This window comes from Callithrix jacchus, chromosome 19 (genome assembly GCF_049354715.1).
Source record: "Callithrix jacchus isolate 240 chromosome 19, calJac240_pri, whole genome shotgun sequence".
NCBI lineage: Eukaryota > Metazoa > Chordata > Mammalia > Primates > Cebidae > Callithrix > Callithrix jacchus.
The window spans coordinates 18,154,904-18,177,529 of record NC_133520.1 but is presented as its reverse complement, the minus strand read 5'-3'; the positions used below and the strand labels follow the sequence as shown (position 1 = coordinate 18,177,529).

The following is a 22,626-nucleotide window of genomic DNA, read 5'->3' as shown; positions in this document are numbered from 1 at the left end:
AATAAATAAAGCACAGTCAACACAGACAGCTCCCTGCGGAAATTTTAAAACCTGAGTAATGCTTAGAGGCTCAGAAGGAAAGCTGTCAGATAAAGACAAAAGGGTACTATAATAGTAACAAAAAATAGTTCAAAGGAGCATGCCAGAAGGTTACTCCTTGCTAGGTTTCACGTTGCCCTTTGCCAAAGGTACCAGTGAGGCTGGCAAAGTCCTCAAAGGGCCTGGGTGCTCTCCCTCCACTCTTAACTTATGGAGAGAAATGCCACTAATTTGACTTACACTGGGGCAGAACCAACTCCAGAAAAAAAGCACCATAAGGACTTGGAAAAAAGAAACAAAGAGAAAAATAAAAGAGCAGAATGTTTGTGGTTGGATGAATCAGAGAATCAAACCAGGCCTTCAGGAGCTGCTGCATCCACCATCTGTTAGAGTTCACAGTTAGGCCAGAGACTCGTGCTCCTGACGCTCACAGCAGCTGGGTCTCAGCAGCCTGTAGAACAGCGGCTGATTCCAGAATGAATAAATCGAATCAATCCCTCCCTCTGTGGGTTCCTCAGCCTTGACATGTTGGAAGGGTATTTATCTCATCATGATTGCTGAGTTTAGCAGGGGCACGTAGGCAGACATACCCCACCCCATTGACTCTCTCTTCTCCCCTTAGTCCTAGGCTCTAAGAGACAGTCCCAAAATAGACTTAGCCATTTATATTTCTAGTGAATTCAAGGAAGTGCCCAGCTTGGGGTAATGAGGTTGGAAGTAGGATGGGGCAGGAATTAGGTAAATAAAAGTTTTCAAAAACGTGGTACCCACTGTGTACTTTCTCATCTGTGTCAACAGCAGCCCCTGAATTGGATATAGCAGATTCAGAAGGGAGGGGCCCCTTTCCCCTGATACAGCAAACAGGGGATGGGAGGATCCAGTGAAAGGCTGGTTTCGGAGCCAAAAGTGTGAACACTGCTCTCCTTGCCCAAGTGAGAGGCTTCAAGACCCGGCAGCAGTCTCTGAGCACACAGCCAGCCACCCTGAAACATGCTCTGAGCAAAGCAGTAGGGCCCAAAATCTGGCTGAGGGAAGATGAAAAATCTCCCCTTCAGAACCTTCTGGAAAACAATGCTACAGCTCAGAATCAAAGTCCCAGATTTGTTCAGTAAGAGGAAAGTGAGAGACAGAGGAGGCAAAAGGAAGGTTAAAAGGCGGAAAGGGAGATGGCCGTGCTTGGGGATCAGAGCAGGTTAAGGGTGGTGATTCCTAGGTAGGAAGAAGAGTAGGCCACATGAGTAGGAGGAGGATGGAGAGAAGGTGGGTGAGGAATAACACACAGGTGGGTTTGCCCTGGATCAAGTAGCCTGTGGCCTTGCAGCAAAGTCGTATAGCCCAAATAAGAAAACCAAGTGCACAGTGATTTCAGGAGAATGAGTATCTAAGCACTTGTGCCTCCAAACCTCAGACACGAAGAGGACACTGGGGAGCCTTCCTTTTTCCATATACCACATCTCACAGGCAGTGCTAAGAGCTGGCCTCACTAAGGATGTTGGGCTACATGTGGGCAGCTCAGAGGGGAGGAGAAGCCCCGGGAAGAACAAGATAAACAGGCTCCGAGGAAACATCAAATGCTAGTAAGTGAACCAATGGGGGGAAGGTAGAGGAGATGGCACCCACCCCCACCTCTTACCAGGAGCAGGTGGTTCCCAGCTCTGCAGAGCAGACAAAACTAACATGTGCTGATAGCAGGATCTGACCAATTATTCCTTTCGTAAAATAATTCTATCAAGACACAGTGTTTTTTTCCATTTTAGCCCAGAGGAGCTCAAGCAAAGGACACTGCTGGAAAAAGAGAACAAATTAAGATGCCGTTCTGCTGTTGACTACGGTCTCTATCTGCATGAGCAGATGTGGCCAAAAACACCATCTGGTGACCCTTAGGCCCTCACACCTCTGTGCTCATGGTGATGGTGGGAGGAAAGTGGCTCTGTTTTGAGGCTAAAAGGGAAGTCGGCTCCGGGAGAGATGCCCATTCATCACTGCTGCCGGGCAGCCCGTCTGTTTCCCACTGTTGCTGCCCAGCCGCCCACAGACCCACCATATGGCTGAAAGTGGTGGTTTCAGGCATTGTCAAAATGCCATCATCTACCTGCCCTGCTGGGAAGGAAGCCCCCGTGGTGAAGTGGGCCCTCCATAGTACAGTGGTACACTCTGTCCCCAACCCCAGGGAGAGACATTGCCAAGAGTTGTCCATCTACTTTCTTAAGATTTCTAAAATCCCTCCAGTTCTCTCACTACCACTGTCTTAGCTCAGACCACCATTGTTCCTCCACTAAAGTAATACAAAAACTTGCTGTCATGTCTGCCTTTCATCTTGCTCCCCTTCAATCCAACCTCTGATAATTTTTTTTTTTTTTTTTTTTTTTGCTTAAAGTCCTGGATACCTCCTCTTGCCCTCAGGAGAAGGTATAAGCTCTTTAGCACACAGGTCCCATCAAAAGTAGCCCCTGCCTTCTGCTTTTGCTGTGATTGTAGCTAGTTGCTCTCTTCCCCTACATTTCAGCTACGTGAATGCATTTCATTCTCTTCAAATGCAGTGGGTCCTCTGGTCTACCTCCATGCCCTGCCATCACTCACTTTTTTTCATCTGGCTAACTTCTCTTCCACCCTTAGGTCACAGTAAATGTCCATTGTTCCTTGACCCCAAAGACTGGTGTAGGCCACTTCTACCCACTTCTTCTCTTAGAAGTCCATACGTAACTACAACCACAGGATTTCTCATGCTATGTCAAATTATCTATGTACTTGTCTGTCCTCTCTTAGACTGGAAGCTCTGGAAGCTTCGTTTATTGATTTATCTCAGCATCATGCAGCCCTAAATTTTGTTTAATGAATGGATAAAATACACTTGTCAAAGACAGGCAGTAAAATAGCAACATTTCTGGGAGGACTTGGGAAGGGCTCATAGCCTCTTAATGTCGTTAAAAGCATTCCCAGCACTCGCTTTAAGCATGGATGGTCAACATAGTATGCGTTTCATTACAGCAACAAATAGCAAATTTTTTTTCATAGATATATAGGCTCAGGGTAAAAAATAGTCTATTTGCTGCCAAGAAATACCTATGATGTACCCGGAACAGGGTAGGCATTCATAATAAACATAAAAAATGAAATATCATAATCAAAAGATTAAGATCCTGTTCACTTTTCCATTGGAATAAGGGTTGACACCTCAAGTCAACTCTCAAGGTTTTCTCCAGTAAAGTCCCCTCTGGAAAGTCCTGGACCAATACTGCAGAGCAGATCTCAAATTTACTGCCAACTCTCTGACTCTCAGAAAAGGAGAGATGACGTTTACTTTTTCCATCTCCAGGTGGTAAAACTTAGAAGCACAGAAAAGCAAAATTGCTCCTTGGGGACACAAACAGAATCGGCCTCATTCCAGATGCTTGTTCTCTCCTTCCCATCCTCGTCCCTAAGAGAGACCATAGCCAAACCAAGCACACCTAACCCTGGAGGACAGTGAGCACAGTGGGCATAGAAGGGGCCACTGTATCTTAGTTATTCTCCTGTTCTACAATCTCTCTATGTACCTGACCAAGAAGCACAAGCCTCTAAGGAACTGTGGAATGTCAGCAGGCAACTCGGTGTAATGCCAAGTACTTTTCTCACTAATAGGCATAATTAAGGCCATTAAGTTATGAATGTGAGAACATTCAACTGGAGGATATTTAAATAATGAGATAACTGCTTTGCAAAAGGCCTGATTAAAAGAAGAAGGCAGCAGCTGAGTGAGCCTGCAAAGTGGTGCCGGTATCAGAAGCCTCCACACCATGTAGAAGAACATCCTTCTTGGGCTCTGTCCCACTGACCCCAAGAGCCTTCCCTCATGCTTCCCCACCCCCCACCACTCCAGGACCTCCATCTCTGGTAGACTAGCAGTTGGAGAGGAGAGTTGGGATATACTCTGTGAAAGGTGTGAAGAAATTCTTTTTGAGGTAGTGTTATTTAATGTATTCCAAAGACCAGTGGTACAAATAAATGAATAATGCCTGCCATTTCATAATGAAAGGAGCAGCCTCTGGAGCCCAGGCTGCACGGAGACTGGCCACCTTCTTGCACTTCATGGGTGTCTGAACCAATTTTGGAAGAGGGACTGAGGTTAGACAACATCTAGACAGCATTTACGAGGCAACACCCACATCTCTGTCCAGGGTGGGAATGGAATGGAAGAGGAAAAGAGTAATAATGAAAGCAATAACTCCAGCAGTTATTATTCAGCGCTTACTATCTGCCAGGTGCCATGCCAGGGCTTTCACAGACTTTACATCCAAGCATGTCAACCACCCTGCCAATGAAACTGAGCCATCACCTCCTCCATTTACAGATGAGGAAACTGAAGTTCAGAAAACATCAAGCTTTACGAAGTTTTCAAAGCCACACAGAGAGTAACTAAGGGGAAGGGAGGGGGAGAACAGGAGACCACCCCCACTGCCTATGCTCATCAGAAGGTTTACTCATCTTGACCTCCCTCATGACTCCCCACATCATCAGCTCCTTAAGGAGGCAGAGGCAGGGACAAAGCAGCAGCACAAGAGGAAAAAGAGCCATCCCTGTAGGGATCTGGACACAGGACAGGTCTTCAGTACACACTGAGTTAGTACCTGCAGTTGCAATCTACAAATCTCCCAGCTTCTCCACTTCCTAGCTGATTTTAGGCAAATGACTTATCACCTTTCTGTACCTGTTTTCTTACTGTAAAATGGGAGCAACAGTCCCATCTCACAGGGTTATGAGGATTAAGTTAGTCAATATGAGTTAGGAGTAGCCCATAGTAAGTGTCTAATACATTTTAGCTCTTAACATCATCAACATTGTCATTACCTTGACTGCTCCAAATGTAAGAGCAAGGCATCCTGGTACTGTCGAGGACTTGGGGTTAAATCTCCTCCTTTAGTCTGATCAGAATCCAGATGGTCAATATAGACACCTCCCCAGTCAAGCATTGGTTCCATAGAATAAGTTAGTCACCCTTCAGTTCCTGACATGTAGCCCTGAGTCCAGTGAACTGAGACTATTGCCAACAATAAACCGTTCACACTGACAGCTTAGACCAAGAGAGTTCTGTGTGAGCATCATGTCTTTCATCTTGGGGGGAAAAAAACAGCACTGTAAAACTGGCCTACCCTATCCGTGTTCCCAGTGGGGTTTACCAAAGGGGTGCTGAGGGGCCACTTCAGAAGACTCAAATGTAAGCTCCGTTTCTTCCTGTCAGTAACTGTGTCATGTCCGGAAAACTCGTCAGCCTCCCTGTGCCTCACTTCTTCAACTGTGTTCCTATGAGGATTAAGTGGCATAATGTAAGTAAAACACTGTCTGCTCAAAGCAGTCTATCAATATAAAGAACTAGAATATTTTCATTCTCCTTAAATCAATTCACTCAGTCCAGCACAAAAGCCCTTACTCCTCTCGAACCAAACCTCACCTACATAGTCCTACTTCCTCTTTCAGCTTGGTTTCAGGATCTCTAGGGAGGAGCTGATGGAGGCGGGAAGGGGCATGACACACGCAGTCAGGTCTGAACTCCCAGAGGGGAAAGTCGTGGGTTTTATTTGCAGCAGGGCTGGCTGTAGAAAGGTCAGCATGTGACCTCATGTGGGTCTTCTCCCTGCCTCAAGCCTCATGCTCAGCTTATAAGCCTGGGGATAAGAAACAGCCAGGTCTCCAGGGCCCAGCTGACTGTGAAAAGTAGATTTTATATGGAGCAAGCACATGGCTGCTAGGGAATGGTGGCAGACACAGTGCTGGGGAGGAGACAGCAAGATGCTGCCGGGGGAAGATACCATGGTTCAACACCATGTGGGTTCTCCCACACTCAGCTAATATCGCCTAACTCTCAGGATCAAGCGCTGGAGAGAAGTGCTTATTATCATTCCACACAATGACCATCTTGGTCCCAGCTTTCAGCAGTATCCCAGAAAAACTGATTTCCATAACTATTTCTTATACCTTCTTTACCACACAGGAATAAGACATCCAGTGGGTGAAATTTTAAAAACAGTGCATCCCTAAAAAAAAAAAACAAACAAACACTGTGTCCCATGCACAGGAATGTTCATTGCAACACTATTTACAATAGCAAAGACCTGGAACCAACCCAAATGCCCATCGATGATAGACTGGACAGGGAAAATGAGGCACATATACACCATGGCATACTATGCAGTCATCAAAAATGATGAGTTCGTGTCCTTTGTAGTGACATGGATGAACCTGGAAACCATCATTCTCAGCAAACTGACACAAGAACAGAAAATCAAACACTGCATGTTCTCATTCATAGGTGGGTGTTGAACAATGAGAACACATGGACACAGGGGAGGGAAGCCTCACACACTGGGGTCTGTCCGGGGGAAATAGGGGAGGGACAGTGGGGGGTGGGGAGTTAGGGAGAGAGAGCATGGGGAGAAATGCCAGATACAGGTGATGGGGAGGAAGGCAGCAAATCACACTGCCATGTGTGTACCTCTGCAACAATCTTGCATGTTCTTCACATGTACCCCCAAACCTAAAATGCATTAAAAAAATAAACAAATAAAAACAGTGTGTCCAAATAGCCATAATAAAGTCAGGGGTTTATGAGTTACATGTATCAATGATAATTCAGTGCTTTCTCTCACCTTCACTCAGATTCTCTCACTGATAGATTTCAGAAGTGCCCCCTGCGAGTTTCTGTAGCGAGTAGGAGAAGCGTGGCTCTAGAGCAGGTACCGCTTCTACATGATACAATGTGAAGTAATAATTACATGGGCCAGAATCCCCTCAAATTCATGGATAACTGGAGGCTAGGGAGGTAATAACCAAGTGGTAGATTAAAGACAAAGATCCTTAAAAATGACACCAAAAGCACAAGGAACAAAAGAAAAAAATAGAAAAATCAGAATTCATCAAAATTTTAAACTCCTGAGTAAGAAAGGACGCCATGAAGAAAGTGAATAAGGCACTTTCACTTTCTTGCAAATTATGTATCTGACAGATAATCCACCATTAAAGTTGTAACTTGGCTAAAGCTATATCCAGCCACGTAGATGCAAAAAGGCTGAAACTTATTTATACGAAAGATCCCAAGAGCCACTCAAGTAAGAGTGGTGCATGGGAACTCAGGGCCACTTCCCAGGATTATACCTGCAACAGTCAGGGTACAACGGCCCTTCTTAAGTATATGCCAAGAAATTGTACCCACTGAGGAAGGAGTCACTCCACTGAAAATCATGAAGTTTGGCCCAAAAAGCCAACTGCCAAAGCAAAAGATGGTAGAAATGTGATTTCTCCATATGTAGATGCTTGCCAAGAAGAAGGTTTGTCTAGGAACATTGGAATAGGGTGAGATTCTGCAGGAGGAGAAGAAAAGGGAGAATGCAGCCCTACCCAGTGTCTTCTGGCCCACACTCAAATCAGAGTCTACGAAAAAGGACTGGAAAGAAATAAAAGAAAAAGCGGGCTGGGCATGGTGGCTCACGCCTGTAATCCCAGCACTTTGGGAGGCCAAGGCGGGTGGATCACGAGGTCAAGAGATCAAGACCATCCTGGTCAAAATGGTAAAACCCCATCTCTACTAAAAATACAAAAAATTAGCTGGGCATGGTGGCGCGTGCCTGTAATGCCAGCTACTCAGGAGGTTGAGGCAGGAGAATTGCCTGAACCCAGGAGGCGGAGGTTGCGGTGAGCCGAGATCACACCATTGCACTCCAGCCTGGGTAACAAGAGCGAAACTCCGTCTCAAAAAAAAGAAAAGAAAAAGCAAGTTGAATAGAAAAAGCATTCTATTATTGGCAGTATGATGTGATCCTCTTCTGTCCTAGTGCCAGGGCTGAGCACAGGTGGAGGAGGACATTTCCCCCACACTGGAGCCAACTACAGAGCTTCTGCATGTGAATACGGGGGACACAGAAGAAGTAACGTCATCTCTTTGGAGAAAAAGATCCTCTCCAGTGGTGTCAGGGGTTCACTAAGCAATTGAGAAATGATATGGTATGTGTCAGTCGTGGCCAGGAAAGGACAGTAGATGCTACCAGGTAGAAGAAAAAGCAGCTGTAGTCATCCAGAGTCGCCATGAGACATTACTGTTACCCCTTAAGCTATAAGTTGAGTTCTAATGATCTTTCTAGAAAGTGACAGAAACTGTGTTTTCTTCCTGCTACCGTGACTCTTTTCCACATCCATGTTTCCACATTGGTGTAGCCAAGGAAAGGAAGAGACACATTTGGATAAATGTCGAGTCATAGAATTTGGTGCAATCAAAAGCCAGCTGCAAACGCAGAGGATGGCAGAGACATGCTTCTTAGTACAACCTAGGAAATGAGTGTGAGGCTCTCCTAATCTCAACCTCTGTGAGTGTCATCACTGGAATGCTGGTTAATTACCACAGAAAATGAATGGCTCATTATCCATCTGTTCTCACACCATTTTTAAGTGGCTGACACATAGTAGGGTTCTGACAAATATTTGTGGAAGGGGAAGGGGAAGGAGAAAGAGAAGCAAAGATGGAAGGCTTAAATCACACATTCAACAATGTGTTCAGAAAGGCCTTTGCTCAGAAATCCTGCTTCCCTTCCACTTGTTAAGGTGCTGGATTCCATCCAAGGCTGCCAGCGCCTGCATGTGAGCACAGCTCAGTATAATTAAACACCTGAGCTTCCCCAGAGGGATGGAATCAAAATGACAGCCAGGGAAGAACCTGTGGCTTCCGCCTGTTCCCCGCCTCTCTGCTTGCAAGACTGGGCCGGATGGGTAGTCCCCAACAGCCCCGATCACTTTGTATTTTCACTGCAGGGCTGCCATCGGTCTGTTCTCTGTTAATTTGAACATTTGGACCAGGCTTCCTAGGGACTTTTTAGAGTTTACTGTAGTTTCCCCAGTGGGTGCATTCTAGCTCCCTCACATGAAACCCAGGGATCTTTTAAAAGGGGGCCCAGCCCTCATTTATGTGATCAGGAAGAGGGACACCCACTCCTGCTCTGCTTCAGCCACCTCCATTCCTTCCCAGCCCAGTTCTGTTTTCCATCTCCTTCTGCCAAGGAGGAACAAAGGAGCATCCTCTGACCAGGGTCGGCTCTGCAAGCGGGGCACCTGCAGCTCTGCAGAGCTCTCTGGTGATTTTTCACACACTCAATTTTGTTTTAAAGCCTCCTGCTCTTTTTGTTCTTCCTACCAAGACCTCTCTCCTTGCCAAGCTTCTTTGCAGTGATGTTGGGTTTTTATCACCATGTAGCTATGATTCAGAGCCAGATCTCTAGCTGACGAGAGCTGAAATAATTCTCTCCCATGCATGCAGAGAGGACCACAACGGGGAAAAGCAAAAATGAAAGCATTTTGTGAGTCTGCAAAATCACTGTCAGGTGAAAATTTATGGAGTTGGCCCTAACTGCTTCTCATTCTGCAGTAGGCTCATCAGAACATTTTCTTCTTGATATTTAGTTCTACAAACAAACTCTTATCAAACTCTTCTTATACAAAGCCTTGCACCGTCCCTATTCTCTGTAACCAGCTTTGCATATAACACCTTCTCCCTCCTTTACACACTCATCCAACACCTACCAAAGTCCCTGGTGGAATTGTTGAACCATTCAACCAAATTAATGAACAAGTAACACAGACAAAGGGTAGTTAAAGAATGGCATTAACATCAACTAACAGGCCATCTGTGGCCCTGGACCAAACACTAGGCAGAAACAAACATTCTGAAAGGGAAGAATCTTTACCTTCATTTATGCCATTTACTTTGCATCACTCCCATTTTCAGAGGAAGAAACACGTCCAGGAATTAAGTACCTCACTGACTATTAAGTAGTACAGCCGGCTCCATACCCATGCCTGTCTCTTTCGATCCCAGGGAATTTCTATGCTACACAATTTCAAAAATTGAAGTGTGACCTAATGGCAGCTGCACATGCAGCCTGAAATGTTTAACTGGCAGTGGAGATGACTTTCATACATCATCCTTGTTGTCTAGTAAGTCTCCTTTCTGGGTAGCATCAATTCAAAGAGGATCTGTCTAGGCGAAGGGGGCAGTCTTTGATGCCAACAAGCTGACCCCTGTCATGGGCTGGAGCATCTTCTGTCCAAACAAACTGAGTCACGTGCCAGAAATCCCTGGTGGAGTCCTCTAAGTGAAAAACGAAGTCTGCATCTCAGTGACTTTTCTAAATTGAAGGCTGTAGTTTGAGATCTGACGGTTACAAAAATTTCATCAAATTGGCCTTAATGCAAAATGTTGCAATCCCTGTCTCTTGCCACATGGTAAACAGCCATAGGCGGTCATCAAGCACTAGCCTGCTGCAAAAAGGAGTCTGAGGGGCTGACAAGCCAGAAGTGCTCAGCCCCTTTCTCATCAGCACGTCTTTCTTTCTGCCCACTATCTGGCAGGAAGGGGTTGTGGCTGCTGTCTGCAGCATTCAGCTCCAGGTCCCTGCACCAGTGCCCTGCTCAGTGCTGTCAGTGACTAGGATGGCTGCACAGACTGGTGGAAAGACAATGAGCTTGGGGGTCAGAGATCTGGCTTTGCATTCTGGCTCCACCATTCACAAAAAGGTTGACTGTGGGAAAGAGAACTGACCTCCCTGAGCTTTAGTTTCCTCATCTATAAAACTAGGATAATAACACCTGTGACATAAAAGTGTTGGGAGAGGTGAATAAAGAACGTGTATACTGTGCTCTGCATACAGTACATGTTCAATCATTCATCACTATTGATACTGTTCTTACCCACCACTGAAGTGATGCAAAGCCTAACCGCTATTCACTGGCCAAGTAAAATCTCTCCTCTTTTATGCCACATTCATGTCCATATTACGCTAAGATCACCATCTTCCTTGAAATCTGAAAGCTTATTCCATGAATGCTTAGTGCTTTCCAGATTCACATGATTTTCCAACTTGCATTTGTGTTTCCCAAAGTAGATTATAAGTTAATTGAAGAGGAAATATCATATTTTTCCTCTCTTCCTCCATTCATTCTATGTTTATTGAGCCCACTGTAGACCATGGATCGGCTCACACAGCCTCTGACCTAAGCAGCTTGAAGTCTGGTTGTGAAGACATCAGTACACAGATGGAATGTGATAAATCTCAGAAAAGCCTTCAGTACCTGGCCCAGGGCTCTTCCCAAATAAATGGGGTGTATGCTGCCTGACTCCTCCTTGACCTCCTCACTGGGGAGAGGCCCTGCCTATGCGCCCATAACAAGCTGTCCTTTCCTTAGTGGAGACTCATCTCATTGACTCATCTGGCTTTCCTACCAGACTGCAAGCAATGGGAGCGGAGCCTGTCTGCCTCATGAACTGCTTCATCCTCATATGCTCACAGGGCTTGGCACACGGCAGGCATTCAGCTGAGCCCAGAGGTCCTCAGTTACACTGTTGATTAATTGAGGCTCTGGAGAGCTGCAGGTAAATCTAACATTTGTTTTCTCGGGGACCATATTTATTCATGTATTTTCAGAAACCATTTCCTGGTGGGCTTTCTTCTTCCCACCAATTTTAAAGAAGGAAAGGAAAATTCTTTTCTCCTCTGTGTGATTTCTCTCTAGCTGCCAGTAGTTATCAGTCTAGCAGCTGAGAGCCACAATAAATGCCTTCCAAAAAGCAGCTGAAGAGGTGTGAAATGTGATTAATCACGTTCCTCTGCTGAAAGTAGAATGGAGACGTTCACCACTCTTTGCCCACCTTCACCCCTTCTGCTCAAGCTTCGAGGACACCCTGCAAAGGAACCAGCTGCCGCAATCTACTGACATAACTGTGGCCCATGTCCACCAGTACCAACTGCTGTCATGGAGACTAGCACTGGCTGGGAGGATTGGGTCTGGCTCTGTTTCTCACTAGCTGGTGACCTTTGGCAAATTACTCCACAGATTCTTTATCTGTAAAATGGGGAGAACACTGCCTGCCCCTTGGGAGTATTGTGGGTTTCAAAGGAGACAACAGATATAGAAGCAAAATATTACTAGAAACAAAAGATTGGGTTACAGCAACATCTCCACATTATAATTTCCATTTGGATAAAAATTGTATGTTTAAAAAGAAAGAATCTTTCGAACAATGTGGGTACCTACAAGATCAGAGATAATGACCCTTACCGGTTGGCATTCCATCATCAAAGCTTCTGAATATCTAAAACTTGTTGTAAATTCCTTGCCCAGTGCGGTAATCCAGCTGTGAACAAGGATGATGTCCTCCCACAATACACACAAGATATTTTGTCATTATAATTATAAATTAAAATAATAGAGATATCTTCCACCGCTCTCCTGCTCTCTCCCTACTCTCCTTCTCTCTCTGATTCTTTACTCTGCATCCCCCAACCACACAGACATCACAAAGCACATTTTCTCCTGCCAAGTCCAAAAATAATCAACAAGGAAAGCAAGAAGACAAAGAGAATGACTCTGTTGTCAGATGAAACTGAAGTTAAAACCCAGTCCAGCCCTCTGTCAAACTATTGAATAAGTTATTTCCTGTCTCTGAACTTCATTTTTCTTATCTTCAAAACAAGAATAAGAAAGCCTATTTATAGGGTTGTTAGGTAGTGAAAACTTCCCAGCATGACCTGGCATGTCTTGGGCACTCAGTGCATGAATATTTGTAGTCTTTTCTCCCCTTCTCCCAGAGGATCATGACTGCTGCTCTTGTTACCATGTCCTGTCCAATGAAGATTCTGCCAGTCCAGCCTGAACAGTGGATGCTGGGAAGACTTCCCAACCACACAAAATGACTTCCTACTTAAGGGCTTCCCTTCACTTGCTCTGCAACCAGGCCAATTTTTTTCCAAGAAGGTTTGTATCTAAGGAAACTTACATCCAGATATATTTAATGACCTGTACTTTAAACACTGTAATGTACCTGATGTTTTATGCAAGTTCAATTCTCTTAAAGCAGAGAATACCCAAAGGACTAACAAATGGTTGAGAGACATCACTGTTTGTTGAGTCCTGAGAATGTGCCATCAGAGAGGGAATGGAAGGGCAGGGAGGGAGCTACCACTGTTTAAACACTCTGCACGGAAGCACTAGGCTAGGTACTTTGGTACTTCACATCACCTTGTTTTCGCATCCCCAAAAGATACCTCCATTTTCAGTTAAGGAACCTGCCAAAGGTCAAAGCATTCATCATGGGCAGAGGTGGGCCTGGAAGCCAGAACTGACTGGTTCCAAAACGCAGGCTCCTTCCCACACTACAGCAGCCTAGGCACAAAGGGGAAGACAAAGAGCAAGGCCACTCACAGGTCCCACCCGCGGAAAATTCAGTGTCTCACCAGAACTGGACCAAAGAGCAGGTTAAAAAAAAAAGAGAGATAATCATGATGTCACAAGAATGTTCACAAAGCAATATAAACTGAATCCAAGTGAATAGACCCAAAATAGGATTCATTAGCCTAAGGCATGAAGAGACTAAGGATTAAGAACAGGGTGGGAGTAACCAGGGTTTTCTAGAAGAGCAGAGAAAGCGATGTGGAAGACAGAAGGTAGTCTAAGGTTGTGTCCAAAATGGGGGCACCCATCTTAAATGCATAGCAGTAGGGGGAACTTTAAAAAAAAAAAAAAAAAAAAAAAAACAGGTTATAGGGAAAAAAATCAAGCTGATTGCTCGCTAGAAAAGAACCCTAACAATAAATTGGAAATGAAAGGCTATTTCTACTGTAGCATTCTGAACATTGCCCCATTTCCCAAAATAAATGTAAACCAAAAATGTAATTGAAAGGCATTCTCATGCTCCTGAGAAGGGAGTAGCAATGATTATTATTTTTTCTAATTACAGAAAAGAAAAAGCTAACTGGGAAGAGCAAGAAACAAGCGCTGTTATTAACAATAGAATCATGACATCTGAACGTCAAATTTTCAAATTTTTCCAAAAAGCAGTTACACATCATTATCTCATTTAGTTTTTTGGCCAAGTGAGATTGTCAGGAGAGTCTCTTACCTCTAATCCTCAAAAATAAAGGAAACAGCCCAAAGCACAGAGCAGATCTTAGATTTGAATCAAAGTCTCCCAACTGGAAATATAAGGCCGAAGCTCCAATGAACTCTGCCTGCTGTGGAGGACTAATGTTTCCTAGTTTCAATTGAGGGACTAGGACTATGAGGAGAAGAAGGAAAGTTGAGGCAGACACTGCTGCCTCATCATCCCCCAGATATGCTGCTCATCCCCCCATATCAGTTTTCCTTGTACATATTACCATATTTCTACCAGGGCACATGACCACACAGAATAAATACTCTATTTCCCAGCTTCTTTTGCAACCCAGTGTGGCTACATTACCAAGTTCCAGCCAATGTGATGTGAACAAAAGTAATAGGCAACTTCCTAGTCTTATTCTCAAAAGAAAGGAGTATGACCAGCTTTCCCCTTCCTTTTCTTTCTACTTTCTGGAATAAGAACATATGGCTAGAAAAAAAAGCCACATGGGATCCCAATATGGAGGTTATGTGTTGAATATAGCAGAGAAACCTGGGTCTCTGATGACTGCAGAGTAGCTAGACCAAGCATAAAATTCTAGAAAATTTTGTTGATGCCACTTTGGGTCTCTGTCCAACAGCACAACCCATATCCTACTTTTTAAAAAAGTGTTGCCAAGCACTGAAGCACAGAAGACACCTTCCAAAACTCTGGGTCTTCTCGATTGTTCTGATTGGAGAAGTCAGTAAACATTTACTAAGAGTCCACTATGTGTTGGACTCTTAGTAAATGTTTCTCAGTCTCCTGAGAATATCATTACAGCCTCCTGGCAGTTGTGACCCACATCATTTTAGAAAAATCAGCATATTGGGACAGAATTCAAAAAGGGATACTCAGCAAAGGTGAAAATGGAAAGAAATAAGAAATCTTCAAATAAGGTCATGAAGGAGGCAAGGGAAAAGCCCATGTTTGAATGCAAGAGACAATCCAAGCTGAAGTGAGGCTACAGAGCAGACTGCTGGGCTGCAAGTGCGTAAGGTAACAGGGTCAAGTGTTCAGCAGTGCACGTAACTAGTGTCTCTTCCTCCAAGGCAAGAAGGCAATAGAAAGAAACCACCAGGAGTGGGCCCAGTTGCTGTCTGGGAGTTTCCAGGCCTGAGGGAGAGATTACCTAAAGGATTGATCAGGATGGTATCTGGCCCAGGAGAAGAACTAGAAGGAGAGGCTCTGCTGGACCAAGGAGATGCTCACAAGAGTCCCTTTAGCTGACACTCAGTTAGAGTTTTAAGGACCTAAAGTGGGAGGAGGCCTGGGAAAAAAGAAAGAAATTCAAAGAGACAGGTGTTACACAGTGTTGAGGTAGGAGACCAAATATTAGAATTGGGAGTAGAGAGTGTCTGAAGTAGGCGTACATTGTCTAAACCCCCTACCATTAGCAGAGAGAAAGGAAATAGATGTGGCTGACTTATAATGACAGGATGACAGCAGTGACTTTATGAGAAGAGAATCGGAAAAGTGCAAAGCCCGTATTTAGATAATAGAAACTGTCTCTTTGCCATCAAATTATCCCCGGAGAGCGCCCCCAAACAGGGGCAGGTCCCTAACCTGAGACCTCCACTATAAAAGGACTCTTCTGACAATTCTTATTCCTTTGAGGGATTCCTCAAAGGCCAGGGAAAGGCTTAGCCACAGTGAAGACTCCATCTCCAGGCCTTTGTTGCTGGCTGCCGGGCTGACAGGGACTGTCTCTGTCCTTCCTATCCACCTCCAACACCCCAGACTGTCAACTCCTTAAGAGCACCAAGTACGGTGGTAGTCACCAAATCCACAGCACTTAGCCTGGCACCTGCAGGCCGGGGCGGGATAAGGGGAAACTCAGTATGTGCCTGTTGAATGAGATGTCACACAGAGGGCTGGTGTGGCCTTGTGCTTCTCTCGGCATTATCAATGCATAGGAGAGATTATATGGGAGAAAATGAGTCCACTCACCACACCTTGTAGTGAGCCCCTGCTGAAGACTACCACAGATCTACATGGGGCAGGCAAGCAGGCCAGGGCAGAAGCTGGCTTGCCCCTAATATAGGCCAAGACCCCAGAATGGAAATTAGACATAAAACCAGGCACTTGGAGACATCGTTGGACACCCAAATCCACAGCTAATCACAAAAACTCACTTTTGTCAACAGTGTTCACTCCTTCTTAATGCAATTTTTTATCAGAACTGAAAAAAGATGGGCTAGCTTGTTTACTGCTTCACATCATCCTCTGGGGAATTCGCCAAGTAATAATGAGATGTTTAGAGCAGAAAGGGGAGGCAATAGAAAGCTCTATATCATGGCTAACACACTGCAACAGGATAGCCAAGAAACACTACTACTAAGGCATATAAAATTCACTGCAAAGGGGAAAAAATAATAACATACCCAGCACTCCAAAAGCCCACTGGCTTTGTGTCTCTTTTTACCCATTAAGGAGTGCTGGGCCTGACTCCCTCCCTGGGAAGGAGACAGCACGGAGCCTTTGGTGTGAGTGCAGGCTGCAGTCAATGCTCCCCATTACTAGAGATCCCAAATCTGAAGTCAGTCCAACTCCATGAGCCTGGAAGGAGGGAGGCGTACACATGTATATACACAGACAAAAAGAGAACCCCATAAATCGAATAAGACATCGGAAGTTGTCCTGAACACTTTGGAATGCAAGCTTACAAGGATAATTACCAACGCGGTAGACCAAGTGCAGTAACTTTCTTGTTAGCACAATTTGGCAGAGGTGTGTCATGGAAAGTGGAACAGCTGTAACTGACAGGTTGCTGAGAAGTGGCTGGTTTCCTAAGCACCCAGTCCCCTGAGTCTGTACCATAATCTTGTTCTTAAAATGACAACAACAAACAGCAAAGAAAAAGTTTCCACTGCAGAAACTGCTGGCTTAATAAAGTTTAGGAAGTGAATTTTCAATGCCTAAGTGTGGAGAGGCTGTTGGGGTCTGTGTTGTTAGACCACGCTACCACCAGAGAGAGGTCTGGATCTGAATCCTGTCTCTCCTGTTTACCAGTCCCAGGTTCTTGGGAAAGTGAATTAACTTCTGTGAGCCTCCATTTCCTTATAAAATGGAGATAATAATCTCTAACGTATCCTGACGTCATGAGCGGAAGAAATTGTGTGTAGAGTATTCGGCACGGTGTCTGGCAAATAAGTGTTCAAGGAAATGATGTTAAATAAACTTGCTTAACTAAACATCATCCTTGGCTGCATAATGCAGAGGTGACTACCAATATATTTTACTTTTTTTAAAAAAGAAAGGGGCCAGGCACGGTAGCTCATGCCTGTAATCCCAGCACTTTGGGAGGCCGAGGCAGGTGGATCACCTGAGGTCAGGAGATCGAGACCAGCCTGGCCAACATGGTAAAACCCCATCTCTACAAAAAATACAAAAATTAGCCAGGTGTCGTGGCACATGCCTGTAATCCCAGCTACTTGACAGGCTGAGGAAGGAGAATCACTTGAACCTGGGAGGCGGAGGTTGCAGTGAGATAAGATCATGCCACTGTACTCCAGCCTGGGCAACAGAGTGAGAGACTGTCAAAGAAAGAAAAAGGAAGAGAAGAAAGAGAGAAAGAAAGGCAAAGAGAGAGAAAAAGGAAGGAAGGGAGGGAGGGAGAAAGAAAGAGAAAGAGAGAGAGGAGGCAGGGAAAGAGAGAAAGGAAGAAAGAAAGAAGAAAAGAAAAGAAAGGAAGGAAAGAACGAAAGAGCAGTATCACCTGACTCTGAGACAGTGGGTGAGAAGAGGTGGTAATAACTGAGGTTTTCCCTGGAAACTATACCTAAGAAATTGTGCTTTCTTTCCATAGACAAATTATTTTTGGGAAAACAAAAAAAAAAAACAACAAAAAATTCCCACTGCTTATCCTTATTATATGCCACCAGAACTATTTTCTTTTCTTCCAGGTAAGAAGTTGCAGGGAAATCTCATGTTTGAAAGCCTTTTGGGAGTCCATAAAATGGGACCCATTTTCTAAATGACCACTCTTAGCAAATTCTCTGTAATGGATATAATGAGGTATTTCAATTGACAAAGTGGCTCATCCCACCCTGTAAGAGAAGGAAATCAAATCATGTCCTAAGCACGGTGCATCTGGTTGTTTATTGGGTGCCCCAAGGCTCACAAAAGTGCTGTACATAAGCACTAGGAAATACGTGTAGTTAAGGCCGAAACAGTTCTAGAAGAGGAAAGGTCTTAAATCCTTTTCTGTGACAAGAGAAAGCACCTCAAATTCTAATTAAGATGAAGCAATTAGCCACCCACAGATCCTTAACACTCTTCCCATGGCCAGGCAATCATCTCTGTTAAAACCCATTTTAAAGTAAGGAGCAAACCCAATGCTCCATAGGCATACACTTCCCACAAATCAATGACCCCCTTAGACACATTCCTTAAATACTCTTAGGAAAACTCTGCCTGCAGAGAGGTCTTTTATGAAAGGACTCCATCAGACATGATGAGGTAATTGCAAAAAAGGAGGTAGCAAGCAGCAAATGTGACAATTTAAGGTAAGAAAACCCACTCACAAAGCAGGATGCTGAATCTCTGGTCAGTTGGACAAAGCAAGGCAAGCTGAAGCCTCAGGTTTCCCTGGTCAGTAAAGCAATCTGTTAACCCCATCCTAAAGGAATACATCAAGCAAAACAGTTTCTGTCTACTGAAACCAGAACCCAAGAGTCTGTGTGTGTGTTCAGACCTGTCTATACTGAAGTGTCACCAGAGGACTCTTCTCGTATCTCAATTTCTCATTTAAGAACCCACAGGGGCCGGGCACGGTGCACTTTGGGAGGCCAAGGCAGGTGGATCACGAGGTCAAGAGATCGAGACCATCCTGGTCAACATGGTGAAACGCCGTCTCTACTAAAAATACAAAAAATTAGCTGGGAATGGTGGCGCGTGCCTGTAATCCCAGCTACTCAGGAGGCTGAGGCAGGAGAATTGCCTGAACCCAGGAGGCGGAGGTTGCAGTGAGCCGAGATCGCGCCATTGCACTCCAGCCTGGGTAACAAGAGCGAAACTCCGTCTCAAAAAAAAAAAACAAACAAAGAGACCACAGGATGCACTTAGCAGTTTCACAATGAGTGCAATCCACTTAAACTGCTTTGCTCTTTCCATCCCAGGTAGGTCCATTCCTACATAAGACTCCCTTTAATGAAGGGCATTCATTGTTGTCTACAGCCAAAAGTTGCTTCTACACTCAGCAATAGAACAGTTATACAATGGTCAGTGGATAAATCAATCAGATCCAAGTATCTTCCTCAAGAACTAAGGTTGTTTTTCAACCCAATAAAGTTACTCCAACAACCTATTACTTCTTAACTGAACAAGAGCCTTTCTTCCCTCTGTGTCTGTGGATTTTTTCTTTTTTTTTTTTCCTTTGAGTCAGAAAATTTCCCATCAAGCAAGACATCAAAAATGTTGATCTAGACCAGCACTGTCCAAAAAATTAAATTTAAATTTTTTCTAGGAGCTTCTTTTGAAAATGAAACAGATTAATTCTAAGAGAATATTTATCTTAACCCAATATATCAGAAATATTACCATTTCAATATATAATTAATATAAAACATAATTAATGAGATATTTTACATTCATTTTTCATACATTCTTTTTCTCATACTATATTGGGCTATGTTGATCCAGAGCTATGTTCAAATTGATATGTAGTATGATGGCTATAGTTAATAATACGGTAACGCATACAGAAAATTTGCTGAGAGAGTAGACTTAAAGCCCTTTCACCAAAAAAAAAGTTAACTATTTAAAGGGATGGCTATGTTAATCTGCTTCACTGTCAGAATCATTTCACTATATCAAAACATCACATTGCATACCTTAAGTATATACAATTTTTATTAAAAAGAAAAGACACGAAAAGACTTCCATAATTCACTGTTCTACGAATAGTTTGCCAAAGTGTGTATGCAGCAAGGTTTCACTTTAAGTTTACAAAAATCTATACGTACTCAGATATGCAAAGAAAATAGTTTGTAGGGGAAGACGCCAACGGTAATAGTAGTTATCTCTGAGAGGCAGAATTATGGATAGTCTTCATTTTCTACTTTGCACTCTTTTTGTATTTTCTTTTTCTTTTTTTTTTTTTTTTGAGACAGAGTTTCGCTCTTGTTACCAGGCTGGAGTGCAATGGCGCGATCTCGGCTCACCGCAACCTCTGCCTCCTGGGTTCAAGCAATTCTCCTGCCTCAGCCTCCAGAGTAGCCGGGACTACAGGCACGCGCCACCATGCCCAGCTAATTTTTGTATTTTTAGTAGAGACAGGGTTTCACCATGTTGACCAGGATGGTCTCGATCTCTTGACCTGGTGATCCACCCGCCTTGGCCTCCCAAAGTGCTGGGATTACAGGAGTGAGACACAGCGCCCGGCCTTTTGTATTTTCTAAACATTTTTGCAATAAGCATAACTGCTTTAATTATCAGGGTAACTATAAGCCTAGTCTTAAAAAAAAAAAATCTCTCCATGTTTTAAGTTATTATTCCCCTGATCCTGCTGGCACCGTAGCCATTGCCCTATTTCCAGCTAACAGAAGAGATGGCCAAACAGCATGACCTTACCACCCGCTCCCAGCACTGTGATACTTACAGCCAATCATCATGATGGCCACTGCAAAGATCTTCTCAATGTCTGTGGATGGGGCGATGTTCCCAAAGCCCACACTGGTGAGGCTGGTCATTGTGAAATACAACGAGGAGATGTAGACAGAATTCTTGCTGGGACCACCTTCCCACTTCCCTGAGCCAGACCCATTAAACTGGTAAGGGGTACCAATGTCCATCGCTAGTTGGTACAGCCAGCTGTTGTTGCGGATTGTCTTGGTGTCCTCGTCAAAGATCTCATAGTCCCCAATGCTGTACCAGATGCAGGCCATCCAGTGTGCAGCCAGCCCAAACACACACACCAGCAGGACCAGCACAGCAGCTCCATATTCAATGTAGTGGTCCAGCTTACGGGCCACTCGCCCAAGACGGAGCAGCCGGACAACTTTTAGAGAGCTGAACAGGCTGCTGATGCCCTGGGAGAAGAGGAACACAGCGTCAGGGCCAAAGAACCAAAGATACTACTCTAGTCCCCTCCGCCCCACCTGAGCCGTTATTTTAAGCGTATCATATTTCCATGAGATGCAATATTATGCAACCCTCAAAAAAAGTAAAATTAGAATTTTATTCCCTGATGTATGGAATGGAGATTCCCATTAGCATTTTCTACTTCCATTAAAAAGCAAATAAGCAAGCAGACAAAAACAAATAGAATTAGAATTATATTGTACATAAGTAAACAAATACATGTGAGCATCTTTCCATATCATTACTTACTTTAAAAAAATTTTTTAAAGTTGCATAATATTTCATTTCATGGAAATGAGATATTGCATAATATGAAAAATTTTAAGGGTTGCATAACATTTATTTCATATTGCATAACATTTCATCCAAATTATATTGTGCATACATATGCAAATATATGTGCTGAAAACGGTTGGGAAATACACCAAAATATTAAGAGTGGTTATTGCTGCATTAGCAAGTTATGAAATTATAGGCAATTTTATATTATATTTTGTATACATTTTGTTGTATTTATTTAATTTCTATATTACTTTTATCATTTAAAAATTTTAAAACAAATATAGTTTTTTAAAAGCCAAAAATAAATTAAGAATTAGCTGAGAGGAATAAAGAATTGAGATTCTGTTTCCTCAGAAACTTTATAAATTCTTAGAAGGCCATATCACTTCTGTCAGGCCAGGGATTATACAATCAGACACCACCTACTTAAATACAATCAGTCAAGGAACCTAAGAGCTAGAAGGAGCCTCCTGATTTCACCTGGTCAAGCCTCTTCCCTTCTGGCTGGCATCCACTGATCACACCAGGCCAGGCCTATTCTCCAAATAGTAGTTATCTAGGAAACAGCACTGTGGTAGTGAAAAAACACTGGAGTAGAAACCTGGAAAATGGGGATCTGAGACCAACATAAACCACTGACTTGCTGTGAATTTGGATAATTCAGTTACCTCTCAGTTCCCTTCTCTAGACAATGGGAGGTGGATGGAGGATCTCTAAGTCTTCTCCATACACTAACATACTCTTATCTCCAAACACAGCTGAAACATATTGCAGAAGCCATATCACTGAAAACCCCAAACTTAAGGTGTTCTAAGGTGATTCCAAGATGTATGCAAGGGAAATTTACATTAGCTTTTTTCTATTTCCATTAAAAAGCAAATAAACAAGCAAACAAAAAAAGACATTTCTTTGAATCAGAACTTCATCCTCCCTTACACGTCAAAAATCCAAGAAAGGATGGTGTCCTCCACCAAGCAGACTGAATTACGTTTCATTATTTTAAACAGTAACAGTTTCTAGGTCACTGCTATTCTCTCTTGGCCACTGTTCCTTTAATAACAACACTCCAAGGGTCAAGTTATGTCACAGACAGGTTCATCAAAAAACATTTGTACATTTTCCTCCTATGTCAGAGATCCACCAAGGCTTTTCCTCTTTCTGAATACACAGCTAAACTATATTTTGCAGCTTCTACCATCTGGGTGTTCCTGGTGACTAGTTCTTGCCAACTGAACGTGAGGTGAAATATGTCACTTCCAGGCCATGACAGTTAATAAGTGTGCTTTCTCTAC

At 43.7% G+C, this 22,626-nt stretch overlaps 1 protein-coding gene across 2 annotated transcripts in view; it reads right to left on the bottom strand.

The window, feature by feature from the left end:
• Positions 1 to 22,626, bottom strand: part of KCNH1 (potassium voltage-gated channel subfamily H member 1) — a 440,309-nt gene that overhangs the window by 210,752 nt on the left and 206,931 nt on the right. For both annotated transcript variants that reach the window (XM_035280423.3, XM_035280424.3), the window contains exon 7: positions 20,571 to 21,000. In XM_035280423.3, the coding sequence (XP_035136314.1) occupies positions 20,571 to 21,000 (430 nt within the window). The remainder of the gene's footprint in view (positions 1 to 20,570; positions 21,001 to 22,626) is intronic.